General features: G+C 47.1%; 1 protein-coding gene across 2 annotated transcripts in view; it reads left to right on the top strand.

Annotated features, from left to right (window-relative positions):
- The window catches only part of ATP6V1A (ATPase H+ transporting V1 subunit A), a 71,373-nt gene that overhangs the window by 35,333 nt on the left and 19,522 nt on the right, over positions 1-16,518 (top strand). For both annotated transcript variants that reach the window (XM_075592849.1, XM_075592850.1), the window contains exons 4-14: positions 619-747; positions 2,767-2,981; positions 4,412-4,549; positions 5,268-5,419; positions 6,596-6,758; positions 7,388-7,496; positions 7,677-7,799; positions 8,575-8,689; positions 10,096-10,159; positions 13,094-13,297; positions 14,644-14,738. In XM_075592849.1, coding sequence (XP_075448964.1) covers positions 619-747; positions 2,767-2,981; positions 4,412-4,549; positions 5,268-5,419; positions 6,596-6,758; positions 7,388-7,496; positions 7,677-7,799; positions 8,575-8,689; positions 10,096-10,159; positions 13,094-13,297; positions 14,644-14,738 — 1,507 coding nt within the window. The remainder of the gene's footprint in view (positions 1-618; positions 748-2,766; positions 2,982-4,411; positions 4,550-5,267; positions 5,420-6,595; positions 6,759-7,387; positions 7,497-7,676; positions 7,800-8,574; positions 8,690-10,095; positions 10,160-13,093; positions 13,298-14,643; positions 14,739-16,518) is intronic.

The raw sequence follows: 16,518 nt of genomic DNA, 5'->3' as shown, positions 1-16,518 counted from the left end.
TTCCCTGTAATGTGCATCTGCCCACCTCAAGGATAGAAGTCCAACATCCGACGGACAATGCACAAATAATACACACATGGTGACGCCATCACAAAAACAAGGGTGGGAGGCTGCTACACTAAATAAGAAGCATCTTGTGTTGAAATATTGAAAGTAATCGAATATATATCTCTATCTAAATGTCAGAGTTGTCTCACTCATTCCGGTACACACCCTCTGTATATGGTATACATCAAAGCGTCCGATTTTACGTTTCATTGGCCGTGATAGTAGGAAACTGATGTGTAAGACTTGCAGTCCTAGTATTCCTCACGGTACCGGAACAGATAATCGTGGGGCATCATGTGCTGTCGGGGTGTAATCCTGACATAGATCCCGTTTTGGAACAGATTCAATAGTAGAAAAGCAGCGGGCACTCGTAAATTGAAGACAAAAAGTGTCTTTATTGCGGTTACATTTTCCTCCTACGCGTTTCGCGTCCAGGCTCGTACTGTCCGGGTTTGTAGGCAGTGATAGTAGGACCATGGAAGCCTCGGACTCCACTGCATTGTCCTTAGTGACTGGAAGTTGCACCGCTGATCGCTCTCTTTATCTGATTTTATCTCTTTATTCTTCCAGTGGTCACCGCGTCCAACATGGCAGGAGCCGCCATGTACGAGCTGGTGCGCGTGGGGCACTCTGAGCTGGTGGGGGAGATCATCCGCTTAGAAGGAGATATGGCCACTATCCAAGTCTACGAAGAGACCTGTATCCTTTTCCTTCGGATCTGCTCCCACATACCGCATTTATAAACAAACCATACATGGCTGCACTTTACCTCCTCCAATATTCCGGTGTATATACGGTATTCCTTTCTCTGTGAGAAGGGCCGGCCGGCGTGAGAAGGGCCGGCCGGCGTGAGAAGGGTCGGCCGGTGCGTTGCTTTGCAGAGATTTGCAGTCCCCTCTGGCAGAGAGACGGTTAATGTTCTTGGGGTCGTTTCTCACGTCCTTAAAGGAACAGTTCTCCCTGAATGTTTTTGTTTAAGCTTTTCCCCACACGGTGTCTGATTTAACCGCTAGATTTAGTTTTTTAAACTGTATTTTTTATTCACAAAGAGCCCAAAACCTAAATGAACATGGCCGCCAAGCCCCCCCCCCCCCTCCCCTCAAATATTCTTGTTTATTTGTAAAGCGCCAACATATTCCGTCACGCGGTACGGGGGGGGGGTACAAAGTTACGTGTATTACATAAACAGAATAACATGCCAAATAAGGATAGACAGGAGGTGGTGAGTGCCCTGATCCCGGGAGCTTACAGTAATAATGGTGCAGTCGCAAGCATTTGGTGACACACTTAGACTTCAAAGAATCCCATCCGAGAGGCTCGGGATGAGACGGTTCTTGAATTGTGCAGCGGAGAGACAGTTGAAGCTGCTGCCCTCCAATTCACGCGCTCTTAGTCATCTCTGGAGAGTGCGGAGCTTTTTTTTCCTTTTTCTCAGTACAAAAAAACCCCCATGTCCACCATCTTGGAATTAGCAGGGACGAGGCCTGCGTGATTGAATACTTGTTGTATATATGCTATGGATATTTGTCAATGGGAAAAGTAGTGTGTGTTGTGTTCTGTATCTGGCTGGAACTGGTGCAGTAAGTGTGTATCTGTGTTCAGTGTTACCAACCCTGGCTCCATGTTATGGTGACGCCCGGTGAAATATTTGTTGGAGTGACTGCTATTTTAAGTATAATATGGTCCCCCGGCACTAGTTTGAATACCCCTGTCCTCACAGATCAGTAGATTGGAAAAGCGTGAGGGGGGGGGGTGTCTTAAAGCAACGAGCATCTAAAATATCTCTTGGAATAAAATGGGAATCTAAAATGGCCGTGTTGGTGGACTCCAGTTACTGCGCAGCTATACGCAGTCGCAGCGCATTGAAACAGAACCTGGAGCGGGGCCACCAAACAGCGATGTGCGCACGGGATTTCAGTTCCTAGTCATTGATCACCGCTTTAGCATTTCAGGCAAAATATCAATATTTTGTTTTGCTTAACCCTATTGGGTGCCCCAAGCCGGAGTGGCCGCAGCATGCCCATGAGAGCGTTTGTTTTCCCGGGGAGAGGGCGTCCTGCCACCTAAGTGCCCATGGGGCGCAGGATGTGGCCGGTGGTGCAGGGGAATTGACAAGGACTCTTCCGTTTCCGGGTTAAGGGTCGCTGTGGTCATGTGACCGCTCTCAAGAGGTTACGTTCTCAAATGTTTTCCTGTGAATTTACCTTGGTGCTCTTGAGCGATGAAGTACCGGCCCTTAATCCTTGTTTGTGGAACTATCCATTAAGCCCGGGGGGGGGGGGGAGGGGCCCGGGCAGGGACGTACTGAACAGTACAATAAACCCATCTAGGTTAGGATGCCATTGGATCAGCAAAACAGAAGTAAAAACTAATGCCATGAAATTCTATCTAAGAAAAAAACTATTCAGTGGCTCCAGTACAGTCACTAAAAATGCTCCCTCAATACCAACCTTCAATCTCGCGCATTATAAATACATAGAACACAGTGTAAAGAACAGTTTTACTAAGAGATGGGCTGACAGGCTCAGCGTATCAATGAAAAGGGCCCAGTCACCCTGATCCAAATGGTAGAGCTTTGCATGAGGTGCCGGTCCATAAGAAGGCGCCTAAGAAAAGTATTGGGATTAATGTCCCATCCCTGGCTTCCGTAACACCGTGAGAACCAGACTGCCTGTAACACATTGCCAGAGCGTTTTTCCTCAGCGTCCATGTTTTTAGCCGGTGTATCGGTCGGAGACCCCGTCCTTCGCACCGGGAAGCCTTTATCGGTGGAGCTGGGGCCTGGCATCATGGGGTCTATTTTTGATGGGATCCAGAGACCCTTGAAGGACATCAGCGACTCGACGCAAAGCATCTACATTCCCCGGGGGGTCAACGTGTCCGCCCTGAGCAAAGACATCAAGTGGGACTTCACTCCTTCCAAAAGCCTGAGGGTACGTTGGTTTCTGGATGCCGCAGCATAGCTACTCAATGTTGTCCATGGATCTTCTGAGTGTAGACTGTTGGCTCCTACATGTGTACGTTGATCTAGAACAGTGGTTTTCCCCCTGTTTTGGGGAACTGTGGGTTTCCGCAGGAGGTAACAGCGGTTTCAGGGAGGAGGGGGGGAAATGTTCGTGGCTGATCCGTTCCCTTTTATCTATTTTTATATTTCAAAGTCCTAATGTGTTCTGGATAAGTTATGTCGGCTACAATAAATAATATGGAAAGCAGATTATAAATGGTACTACAGCATTTTTAGTTATACAAGGCAAGTCGCGCAAGGTCCTACAAAGTCATAATACATTGTTGTCAGAGGGTTACACTGTCGTTTAACGTTTAAGAAAAAGTCTGACCTAGGGCACAGTTTCTCCACTCTATCCCCAGGAATATGCAGGAAGTTAGTAAAAGCACAAATATACCTTACAGATGCATACGCATGTTATCTTCTTCCCAAAACCTGGGTCCTTGACACAGTCCTACACTGCAGAAAACCGGCTCAGCAACTGGTGCAGAATTCCTTCAGCAAAAACACAACTAGCGCAGAATCCCCGTAAACCTTTAGGTGTGTTTGAGCCTCAGGAACATTTCTGTAACCGTTATACCAGTGCTGCTGTCACATCCCGAACCAGCTACCTGTCCCTTATCTCCCTTTCTTCAGGCCCTGCTTCAGTTTCCCACACGAGAATCCCCTGGGGATGTTTCTCTGTGCTTTCCTAGACGTTCTCTTGTAGATTTTTGCACAGAAAGCGAATGCAGATGTTTGGGAGCAAGAAATGGCAGGATTTCAAATTAAAAAACGCGGGATTGCATCAGGGTGGTTTTTAGTATTCCTTACTTTGAAATTAGCACGACCTGTTCCTGACACACACACTGAAATCTTACCTGTTACAGTCCTGTTCCATCTCATCATCCAGTCTGCAAAGTAAAAAATATATAAGCAAAGCTCCGTGATCAGCGGGGTTTACCACCAACCCCCAAACTACGTGATGGAGCTGGCCGAAAACGCCAGGCTAATAATTATTACTCCACGCATTTTCCAAATGAACCATGGTGGGATTGGTTTAGTGTCAATTCTGTCCGCCTTTATTCATTACACGTCTGGCCTGACCAGGGAAGGGAACGCTAAGTATTAACAAGTAAAGGGATCTCTGAAATGCCCAACTCCCATTTGAGTAGAAAGACGCAATACTTGAACCTTTCACTGTCTCGGGGGCCCGCAGTGCCTGGCAAACCCCTTTACTGAGATAGATAGAGGTACAGCAAGTTGTAACCATGGATAACGTGCAGTGAAAGGGTTGAGTGTTGGAGGCAATGTCCTACGTGCCTTGTGATTGGGTGTACGGGAGCTTGACGCCCAGTTTCCTCTGTGCCTCTCTGGCAGGTCGGCAGTCACATAACTGGCGGAGACATCTACGGAGTGGTATTTGAGAACACCCTAATCAAACACAAGATCATGCTGCCTCCACGCAACAGGGGCACCGTCACGTACGTGGCTCCCCCAGGTCACTACGACACATCGGTAAGAGTCCTCCATCACGTCCTTGGGTAGGTAGGTAGTGTGCATTGATATACACACACAAATATTGAGGTGAGCATCTGTCACAAAGCGCGTACCATCTAACCAATGTAGTAGGAGTCACAACAGACTAGATCTAAGGCCGTGACTCTTTCATCCCTGATCAGCGGTATCGGTGATTGATCCTTCGGCTATTGAGTTGAATGGCCGTCAACGAGGAATCGACTCTGATACCCCTTATCGGGACATGGTAAATGTTCTCTCCAAGTATGTGCACCTAGTGTAATCTTTTAGGTGTGTGTGTGTGTTTGTGTGTGTACGTGTGTTTGTGTACACGTGTGTGTGTGTGTGTGTGTGTATTCCTATTGATATATAGAGGTAATGCAATACTATTGCAGTAAAATGCAACTTTGGGTTCTCCAGAGTTCAGTATAGGTTAGTGTTCTTCTCACTAATCCATCTTCTCACCCCACCATTATTTCTGTGGTATTCTGAACTCTGGATATTTGTACATATATTGAGATTATTATATTAACAATATGTCCTACCAGGATATATTTAGATTACTGTAGGAGGGTATGTACATATATATATATGAATATTGGCGATCACTAAATGTAACGTTACAAGTAGTAGATAATACATGTGTTGTGTGTCACTGTTTCTTGGGTGACGCGTTCAGATTAGAGGTGGGTGTAATCTTACTGTTCCCCTTTGTCAGGATGTAGTTCTGGAGCTGGAGTTTGAGGGCGTGAAGGAGAAGTTCACCATGGTCCAGGTGTGGCCTGTGAGAACCGTGCGTCCGGTCACAGAGAAGCTGCCGGCTAATCACCCGCTACTTACTGGCCAAAGAGTGCTTGATGCGCTATTCCCGTGAGTAACACGTGTCCAATATAAAGACAGAAGTGTTCCCTGTTCTGCACACGCGCGTACATAAATCTGGTAAATACTCTCCCTGCCGTGTCTGTCAGACGTCAGATTGTGGTGGATGCAAGAAACGGGCAGAGAGAAGGGTGCCGGGGGCGAATTAAAAAATGGGAGAGGCACAAAAGACCCGAAATAGTTACAGCGCTTGAGGTCAAATTGGAGACGAGTTTTGCAGTAAGACAAATGATCTGAAATGAGCATTGACTGATGAATTCATTTACAGACGTGTACTCTGGCCTATATATAACATAGGGATAATGGGCATGGCAAGATGCATCTGATATACTGTACGTCTCTGAATACAGAGCTCCAATTCAGATAGCTGGGGGACACTGTGTGTGTGTGTGTGCATGCGCGCGTGATTTTTCCATATTCTTGTTGCGTTAAATTGTTCTATACACTTCAGTTTAGAGCAGATCCAGAGCTGTGGTTATAGTGCTGTTCCTGAGCTCACGGGTTTGGTTCTGTAGCAGACAGTGGGTTGACCTGTATTTAGAATGAGCACTGTTCCTTCAGCCTTACCCTCTGCCTCAATTCCATGAACTGGAGAGTGCCTTGTGTTCTCTCGCTAATCATTGTCTGTAGCTTATTGCAGTGGCTTTCAACCTGAGTTAAGTGGGATCCTGGGAGATCTCCACAAAAAATTCAGTAGTGGCGAAAACATTTTACGTCGCCATAATTGTCTCTCTGCGTTATTCGCCGGGATAATCTCAGTTTTAAAAATATATAATGCATTGTTTAAATTCTGTATTATAGGGAAAGATGCAAATTGATTTAAAGAGTGTGTGTGTGTGTGTGCACACTTAACTGTATTTTTATTTTATTTTTATGTGCATCTCCGTGTGTGTGTGTGTGTGTGCACCTGTATTTTTATTTTTATGTGCATCTCTGTGTGTGTGTGTGTGTGTGTGTGTGTGTGTATACACACCTGTATTTTTATTTTTATGTGCATCTCTGTGTGTGTGTGTGTGTGTGTGTGTGTGTGTGTGTGTGTGTACACACCTGTATTTTTATTTTTATGTGTATCTCTGTGTGTGTGTGTGTGTGTGTGTGTGTGTGTGTGTATCCACACACGATGAAGAAACAATCTTTGTCCTTCTTCCGTCCTTCTCCCCTCTCTAGGTGCGTACAGGGAGGGACCACAGCTATCCCTGGTGCGTTCGGTTGTGGCAAAACAGTCATCTCGCAGTCCCTGTCCAAGTTTTCCAACAGCGATGTCATCATCTACGTGGGCTGCGGGGAGAGAGGGAACGAGATGTCGGAAGTGCTGCGAGACTTCCCGGAGGTCAGCACGGGGCATCAGTAGCATGTGCGGCTTTGATGAAGGGGCACTCATTCCTCTGCTTGCCAGATTCCATGTGTTGAAGGCTTTATCCAGCACCTTCATTGTAGTTAAGGACGGGTTATGTTGGTGTCTCAGACCCCTCTGCCACTTACGGATTTACAGTAGAAATTCGTGTAAACATTTTTGTAGAGAAGATGCTGCAATGTAAAATAATACGAAGTAGGGTAATCGCACCACCAAAGTGCCTTCTGTTGTGAGCCTTTTCCCATTGATTACCATTGTTTAGCAAACTCCATCATTGAAGTACAAGCTCTAAAGAGACGACGTGACTTAAAGCTCCAACCTAACCTGTCCTCTCTGACGTGTTTATTGTACTTTCGAATCCTTGTAATCCCAAGTTAAACACGGGCATTTCCCTGCACCAGTTCATACGGCACTGCCAGTTAGTCCGCAGCTGTAGTGCTTGGCAGAGCCAGCAATGTTTTTAGTTTGTGTCTCGCGGTTTAAGGACAGGATTTTGTTTGGAGGGGGCCCGGTGTGTGTTCTCCTGCTATGAATTGCAGTAAGATCATTTTCATTGGGGGCCAGCACACGGGCTTTAAACAAAGTGGTCTCCTTTTGCGTTGTAGCTGACCATGGAAGTGGACGGAAAAGAAGAGAGCATCATGAAGAGGACGTCGCTTGTAGCCAACACCTCCAACATGCCCGTGGCAGCCAGAGAGGCCTCTATCTACACAGGTAAAGGGATGGCACTCGCACAGCGTCCGGGCAGTGCCAGCCACATAGGGCCGTTCCTGTTTGCTGCCACCCGTGCAGTCACAGCCCGTCGTTTTCTGTGGCTCGTGTGATGCTCAGCGCAGTGAGGTATCCAGGCACAAGGATACCTTGGTAACACATGGCATGCCTCTGTTCTTCTAGGAATCACGCTCTCCGAGTATTTCCGAGACATGGGTTACCACGTCAGTATGATGGCAGACTCCACGTCCCGATGGGCAGAGGCTCTGCGAGAAATCTCTGGGCGTCTGGCTGAAATGCCCGCTGGTGAGTCTGAGCCGGAGACTCTGTAACACAGAGAGGCCGCGCCAACGTGAAGAGGAAAGCAGGAGCGGTCATCCAGCCATCTGTCACCTCTGTGATGGGGGCACTCTCTTTATGTCCCATCGTCTGGCAGCTTTGGGAATGATCTGGAAAAACACTGGGCTGGTTTCACGGTTTGAGTTGCCCTATTGATGTACTTGGCACATCAGCGGCCCTTGTGACATGCCAGGTATATCATGCATCCCCCCCCCCCTCCCGCCCCCACAATTAACAAGAGATATATCCCTTGCAGGTATGCTAGTAGACAGCGGTGGGTAACTGGCCACTAGAGCTGCTGCATGGAGACGCGGTGGTTGTGTGTTTTTAGTCCTGTTGGATCTGACACCAATATTCTATCCCAGCCATTACATTGCCTTAGGCTCATCAACCCCATGTAGATGGTGTGCAATCAGCGGGGCTTTAAATCGACCTGCCGGCTGCATCAATACTTCCATCCCTGCACACACTGCTACTCCGATAAAGAACTCTTCTGGTGGTTCATTAACAAGCATCGTCACCTACGACAAATATGCAGAATTTCTGTCTTTATTGGCTATGAAATGTAACGAGGCTGGCAGGGGAAACCTCACCCTATTGTTTCCGAATGCTTTATTTGGAATGATTACCCCACGTGCCCAATGGAAGAGGATGCATTTGCTGTAGACGAAGACCTGTCGGGCAGTGCACGTGTTTCTGTTACTGTGTGTGTCTGTAATGATGCGTTTCCCTCTCGGTGCAGACAGCGGTTACCCTGCATACCTGGGAGCCCGCCTGGCCTCCTTCTACGAGCGAGCCGGCAGAGTGAAGTGTCTGGGGAACCCCGAAAGAGAAGGAAGTGTCAGCATCGTAGGAGCGTGAGTATCGGAGGGGTGGGGTTCCAGGCGTGCACCGACGCACAGGGCGGTATATATGCAGCTTCCTGATTCACAGGGACCTCCCAAAGTTCATGGGATGGAGAGGTAGTTTATTTCTTGCACAGTTACGTTACACGACCCCTCTGTGGGTAGTGCAGGGATAGACTTCTAGTGCTGGTGCATTAAAGCATGTCGGTGCTCTGTCTTCTCCAGCCCCAGCGTAATCCCCAGTTACAATGTGGGTGTATATATATATATATACAACAGTATAATGGTTTACGGAGCGGTAAGTTTGATGGTGACAACCCTGTTGACAATTTTCAGTTTGTAAAACGCATTTTTGCTCTCCTGCGTATCCAAAGCACCATTAACAATGTAATTGTGTTTTCATGTTTGTCTCGGGGGACAAATATTGATTTTTCACAGGTTATAATTAATTTAACGACCTCCATGTTAAAATTAATGAATGTTTTACACGGGTACATATATGTTGATAGCCGATAATGATCACTTTGCTCTTATTCAGTAAGATTGCTGCCTATATTCAGCTGACCATGGTATTATCAGCCACTTCAGGCCTTATGAAATAAGTCCCTAAGCCTGGAACTGTCTCACCGTGTGGAAGTTATTATTATTATTATTATAATATTATTAAGTCCTGCTTTGTCTCCTGTTCGATTCCCCTTTCTCATAAAGCTGAAGTTTGTTGTACCTATTCCATTTAACGTAGACATTAGACAATAAATGCTCAACCTCGTGTTATATTGAGGCCAGATTTACTAAGCAGTGCTACACCCTAAAGCACTTGGTGCCAATGGGGAAGATGCCTTATAACCTATTCAGATGAATAGGCCATACAGGGCCTTTCAATGCTGGAAGGTATTTTTATTCATTCGTACTAGTCCTGATAATAATTCCCATAAAGCAAGTAATACGTACAGTATGAGAGCCTGCCAAGATAAACTGGGCTGCGCTGAAGTGAGGGGGAGCAGGTCAGCAGCCGGTGTGGGAAGTGTGGCGTCCAGCCCACTGTGCACAAGGAATGCGCGCGCTGCCCTGACCCGCTCGACACGTGTAGGTGTTAGAATGATATCTAGCATATCTGGTTATGGTCGACGTGAGAGAGACACGGTGGGGGCCAGGATCTGGGCGTTGTGGAGACGAGGTTGTGGCAGCGTGATGAATGTTGGGATCGCAGTTATATCTGATGATCTCCGCTCCAGAAACCGTTCTCCCAGGACCATGTGTAAAGTCCAGAACATAACTCCAGTCTGTGTTGTCCACATCATCTGTTAGTAATTTGCGCGCTGGCTCAGTGGAGCCATCACAAGCTGCCAAAGATGAAGTGCAAGTGAGAACCAAATGAACACAAGATTCATGCCTGGCCTGTCTGGCTTTCTCCGCAGCGTGTCTCCTCCTGGTGGTGATTTCTCTGACCCCGTCACATCTGCAACTCTGGGCATTGTACAGGTAACGTGCACCGGTTCCCGTTTATTTATTTGTTTTTACTTTCCTGCGTAATCGTAAGCACCATTAACATCGAAAGCGTACAATAGAACCGTTTTCACGTTTGTCCTACAGAAGACTGGGTTCTTGGTAGGGTATGAGTCCTTTAATTCTACGGGCATTACAAATAATACATGTTGTACACAGATTTATGCTATCAACTGCATGTATCTTGAGGGCATCGCTCATCCTGTCAATACCGGTGTTGATCAAGAGCAGAGTTAGTGTTTGTGTCCACACCAGGGTTTGGGAAGGAAGAGGCGCAGTGCTGGATACGCAGTATTGACTCCCTCTCCAGAGCTGTCCATGGTTAGGAAAGCAGTCGCCGTAGAGGCATCTCCAGATTTATTTCTTTTTCTAACCTCCATTTAGTGACCTGTCAAGTTCAGGAGCGGACAATCGGACACTAAATGCCGCTTCCTGTTAAGTTACAGTCGGCATTAACCCGTTCAGCGCTGGAAGATAAAGCGTGCGTTGCTTTGCGGAGTTAGCTCTGCTTGACGTGTGGCGCTTGTCCCTCTTTTCCAGAAAGCCGCAGTAATAGCCAAGAGTAGCGCCACCAAGCCCGGGCGTTCTCAGTGGCTGGCTGGGCGGGCAGGGGTAGAGCTCAGCAGCTGTAATAATATTTTGACTCTTGCGGCCGGGCATAGACTTCCAGAGTTTTCTTTTGCCTGAAATCATTTTTCACAGGAGAAATAATAGTTGGACATGGCAGATGATCAGAAGCAAATATTTAATTGCTGCGTATTCAGATGGTGTCGATTTTTAATTCATCTGTGATTCCTCCTTCCCTTTGGTTTTACGGCCTCGATTAAACCCCATGTCATCTGAATAACCGAAACTTTATACTACAATAAACGTTCTGTTTGAGCTTTTAACTATGTCAAGCACTGCATGAACTGAAGGGCTTGAGAGCCTTACAGCTCATGAATGTCCTGTATTCATTGCTGCACACACAGTACCATTTTCTCACACAGTAAATCGCTGCCCTCGAGCGCTCACAATCTGTTTTATCTCCTGGAGCACAGAAAAGATAGACTTTAGTACTTGTTACCACTATACAAGCGCTTCTCCGACTTCATTTTCGCAGATCACTTTAAAGTTAATGATCAGTTGGAGGAGTGACCCCTGTTCCGCAATAGATTGAGATATATATATATCTCAATGTGTGTGTGTGTATATATATATATATATATATATATATATATATATATATATATATATATATATATATATATATATACACACACACATATACATGTATATATATACACACACACATTGAGATATATATATATATACACACACATATACATATACATATATGTGTATATATATATATGTTTGACAAAAACCCTCCACAGCAAAGCATATAGCAAATGGAAATATACTGTATGCTCATCTGCATGTCTTAGACAGGTCTGCAACCCCGCCTTTCCCCATTATCACCCAGCACACAGCACTTCCACTGCAGCCTATAGGGAACCATGTTAATGGTTTTGAAGATAAAAGGTGGCACTGTGTGCTCATTTGCATGTCATTTCCCAGAATCCCTTGCTGCAGTGGAAGCGCTGGGTGATAATGGTGAAAGGCGGGGTTGCAGACCTGTCTAAGACATGCAAATGAGCATACAGAAATACTTTCGTTTGCTATATATATATATAGATATATATATATCCTCTTTAAAAGAATGACTACTTGAATGTATTCCCCAGTAGTGATGCAGAACCGCTTTGGGCTGCCTGAGTAGTTCTAAGCATATAAAAGTCTTTGGGACCGGAGTCTGCGAATCCGTGCATGGCAGCAATAATCCAAATTATATCGCAAGAACCATATTTTTTTGTTATATAAATGTCTTTTTTTTTTTTTCTTCAGTGCAGGGATATTTAACTGTTTCAATTGATTTGAAACTATTTTTCCATAATAAATGTTGAAAGTAATTTGGAAGGTATTCAGTGTTACCCGTTATTACAGGTTAAAGGGGTTTTGCTTATTTGAACATTTGTATTTACTTAAACACGGGACAAAGTGACCCTCCGGGGGAGTAGCACCCTCCTTGATGGATGAGGTTACGTAGTTACGTAGTAGATGAAGTTGGGAAAAAAGACGTCGATCAAGTTGAGCCTACGTTAATTAAATTTAGACGACAGACACTTATCCTATATTTGTACGGGCAGTATTTGGTTCCAGACGAAGCAATCAAAAGTTCTGTGATCCTGTCGGCAGCCCTGTCTTCTTTGAAGCGGCCTTGTCTGAAATTTGGTCGTGTCCTAACACGTGAATATTTTAACGGCGCAATCCAAGCCGTTGTTTTGTTTTTTTTCCCCTTCATTTTTACCATAGTATTGAAGCAGGAGGTCCCCGGAGCAGAACCCCATTAATTTCAGCTCTGGGGGCCCCCTGCTTCCCGAGATACATCCGCAGCGGGTACCGGTATCTCCTGCAGTTTTCAGCTTCTTCGTCACATGGCTCAGTGGGCAGCTGGACCTGATGACGTCACGGCTTCCTATTGGCCGGCAGGGCCCGGTAGCTTTGAAAATCAGACATAGTGAACCATGAAGTGGCTACTGGCGGGGATAGACCTCCGGAAGCAGGGGGTCTCCTGAGCTGAAATTAATGGGGTTCAACTTCAGAGACCCCCTGCTAAAATATTGTATGAAAAGAATGAAGGAGAAACGACTTATATTGCCTCTTTAATGTCTGATAGTGATAATAAATGGAAATATTGTCTTATCATCATTTTTCATTAGCGCAACATTACTGTAATATAACGGTATATTGCCCAACTCCCATCATGCACCTGACCCATCCTGCCTAGTTTATCATCGCAGACCTAGGCTTGTCTTCCCAGGTAGAAGGTTGTTGACGTTTTGTGCTGCCTCTCTGATACCCGTGTAGGTGTTCTGGGGCCTGGATAAGAAGCTGGCCCAGAGGAAGCACTTCCCTTCCGTCAACTGGTTAATCAGCTACAGCAAGTACACCCGGGCGCTGGACGAGTACTACGACAAGCACTTCCAAGAGTTCGTCCCACTCCGGACCAAGGCCAAGGAGATCCTGCAGGAGGAGGAGGACCTGGCCGAGATTGTGCAGCTAGTGGGGAAGGCAAGTGGCCCATGAGACCTAGGGTCCTACCTTCCATATAGACCCGAGGCCAGCTCTGTAACCACAGATGTAGAGGTGATGAGGTCAATTAGAGCCGTGGTGACCTTGAGCCGTGGCGACCTTGAGTGTAATTTGACTTGAACATTGCCCGGCACTGTAGTGACGGAACGTCTGGATATTTGGGCTGTTGGTCACTGGGCCACCGCCCTGTGGCATGTTGATAATCGCAGGGATCACTTGGAACAGCAGGTGAGGGTTTGATGACTCATAAGGCCGCGCCTATAGTGCCGGCGACACGACGGTGACGTCACCCGTCGCCACCGGCGAAAGTTATACTTCACCGGGCGGCGGTGTCGTAGGTTTCCGGCCATTTGATTGGTTCAAGGGCCGTCACATGAGGCTACAGCCCTTGAAAAATCACATTTTGCCGGCTATCAGTTTTCGCGACGTCGCATTGTCGCCGTCCCGCTTACTATAAGCGCACGCGGCAGCGGCAATGCATTTGTTTTTGGGCGACGTCGCCGGCACTATAAGCGCGGCCTAAGACAGTAGGGCTTCAGATCCATATGATCATTTTTAATGGCGATCCCATGCTTGGAGGAACGATACAGGGGCATCCTCTGCCCACCTTATCACTGTGGTACCCAGGGGCATCCTCTGCCCACCTTATCACTTTGGTACCCAGGGGCATCCTCTGCCCACCTTATCACTGTGGTACGCAGGGGCATCCTCTGCCCACCTTATCACTGTGGTACCCAGGGGCATCCTCTGCCCACCTTATCACTGTGGTACCCAGGGGCATCCTCTGCCCACCTTATCACTGTGGTACCCAGGGGCATCCTCTGCCCACCTTATCACTGTGGTACCCAGGGGCATCCTCTGCCCACCTTATCACTGTGGTACCCAGGGGCATCCTCTGCCCACCTTATCACTGTGGTACCCAGGGGCATCCTCTGCCCACCTTATCACTGTGGTACCCAGGGGCATCCTCTGCCCACCTTATCACTGTGGTACCCAGGGGGTTTAGAACAGTTAAAAGGTCTTGGCCATTAATGGCTGAGCTGCAAAATAGACTAGCCACTTTTGCAAGGTAGAGAGTCTAAGGCAGGGGGGCCTCCAAAACGGGTCAGGTTTTCAGGATATCCCTGCTTCAGCACAGTTGGCTCAATCTGTCTCAGCTTTAGCACAGGTGGCTCAATCAGAGGCTCAGTCTTTGACTGAGCCTCTGATTGAGCCACCTGTGCTGAAGCAGGGATATCCTGAAAACCTGACCTGCTGGGGGGTCTTGAGGATGGGCGTTGAGCCCCTTTGCACTAGTGTAATGCTTTGTGTGTTTTGCTTTCCAGGCATCCTTGGCAGAGACAGATAAAATTACCCTGGAGGTGGCGAAGCTGATTAAAGATGATTTCCTGCAGCAGAACGGATACACTCCATACGACAGGTCAGCCGCCTGCCTAACCCTCATCTTACCCGTCAGACCCTAACCCTCATCTTACCCGTCAGACCCTAACCCTCATCTTACCCGTCAGACCCTAACCCTCATCTTACCCGTCAGACCCTGTTCTACTCAGTGATGTTATTCCCACTTTATTCTCCGAGGATCCCAGATAAGCGGATCATTAAATATGAGCTCCCTTGTTCTACATTCGTTCGTTTTACCCGGAGCTCGGTCTGGGGGGACTAACGAAGGATGGACACTGGCTGATTAGTTAACGATGTATAGCTATCTCCAATATATACGTGGCCCCTTTTCTGCTAGACTGCTCTCCTGCTGGTGTATGTGAGGCTGCTCTCCTGCTGGGGTATGTGAGACTGCTCTCCTGCTGGTGTATGTGAGACTGCTCTCCTGCTGGTGTATGTGAGACCGCTCTCCTGCTGGGGTATGTGAGACTGCTCTCCTGCTAGTGTATGTGAGGCCGCTCTCCTGCTGGGGTATGTGAGACTGCTCTCCTGCTGGTGTATGTGAGACTGCTCTCCTGCTGGTGTATGTGAGACCGCTCTCCTGCTGGGGTATGTGAGACTGCTCTCCTGCTGGTGTATGTGAGATTGCTCTCCTGCTAGTGTATGTGAGGCCGCTCTCCTGCTGGGGTATGTGAGACTGCTCTCCTGCTGGTGTATGTGAGACTGCTCTCCTGCTGGTGTATGTGAGACCGCTCTCCTGCTAGTGTATGTGAGGCCGCTCTCCTGCTGGGGTATGTGAGACTGCTCTCCTGCTGGTGTATGTGAGACTGCTCTCCTGCTGGTGTATGTGAGACCGCTCTCCTGCTGGGGTATGTGAGACTGCTCTCCTGCTGGTGTATGTGAGACTGCTCTCCTGCTGGTGTATGTGAGGCTGCTCCTGGCCTCCGAGTAACTTGCATCAGGTGCACACCGGGCTGGGTTTGCGTACGTGACTTTATCCATTTTTTCAGCTCCCACCAGTTCACTGGATGTATGATGCACTATTCGTTACTCTTACATTGTTACATAATGAGGTTTAGAAAATACATATATCCATCATCCAATGATATCTCATAAGGGGAAAAATAAATTCCTTCCTGACTCCAAGAATTGGCAATCAGATTAATCCCTGGATCAACATCCTTCCCATGTATACTTATTTGGTATATCCCTGTATACATTTCCTTTCTAAAAATATGTCCAACCTTTTTTTTGAACAAATCTATTGTATCTGCCATCACAGTCTCCGTGGGTAATGAATCCCACATTGGAACTGCCCTTACTATAAAGAACCCTTTCCTTTGTTGCTGGTGAAATCTCCTTTCCTCCAACCTTTAAGGGATGGGCCCGAGTCCTTTGTACTGCCCGTGGGATGAATAGTTCTTTTGAAAGCTCCTTGTACTGTCCCCGAATATATCTGTATATAGTTATCATATCCCCTCTTAGACGCCTCTTTTCTAATGTAAATAAATCCAATATAGCTAGCCTCTCCTCATAAATCAGATTGTCCACCCCCTTTATTCATTTGGTGGCTCTTCTCTGCGCTCTCTCTAGTTCCAGGTCTGTTTACTCGGATTAAAATGAGTGCGCTGCGGGTAATAGGAAAAAAAGTATTTTGCTGAAACCTACATGCAGCGAAGTCGCTTATAGAGCATAATGAGCGATGCTGGGTTACATGAGCGCTAATTATAAGCAAACCTTTAGCCCAGCATGTGCTTTCCGATGGCATGTCCCGCTGACCTCACGTTAATCGCCAGCTCCCAAACAATGACCTTTGCAGA

Source organism: Ascaphus truei, chromosome 3 (genome assembly GCF_040206685.1).
Source record: "Ascaphus truei isolate aAscTru1 chromosome 3, aAscTru1.hap1, whole genome shotgun sequence".
In the NCBI taxonomy this organism is placed as follows: Eukaryota; Metazoa; Chordata; class Amphibia; order Anura; family Ascaphidae; genus Ascaphus; species Ascaphus truei.
The sequence above is the reverse complement of the archived record's forward strand: the minus strand, read 5'-3'. Positions and strand labels throughout refer to the sequence as shown.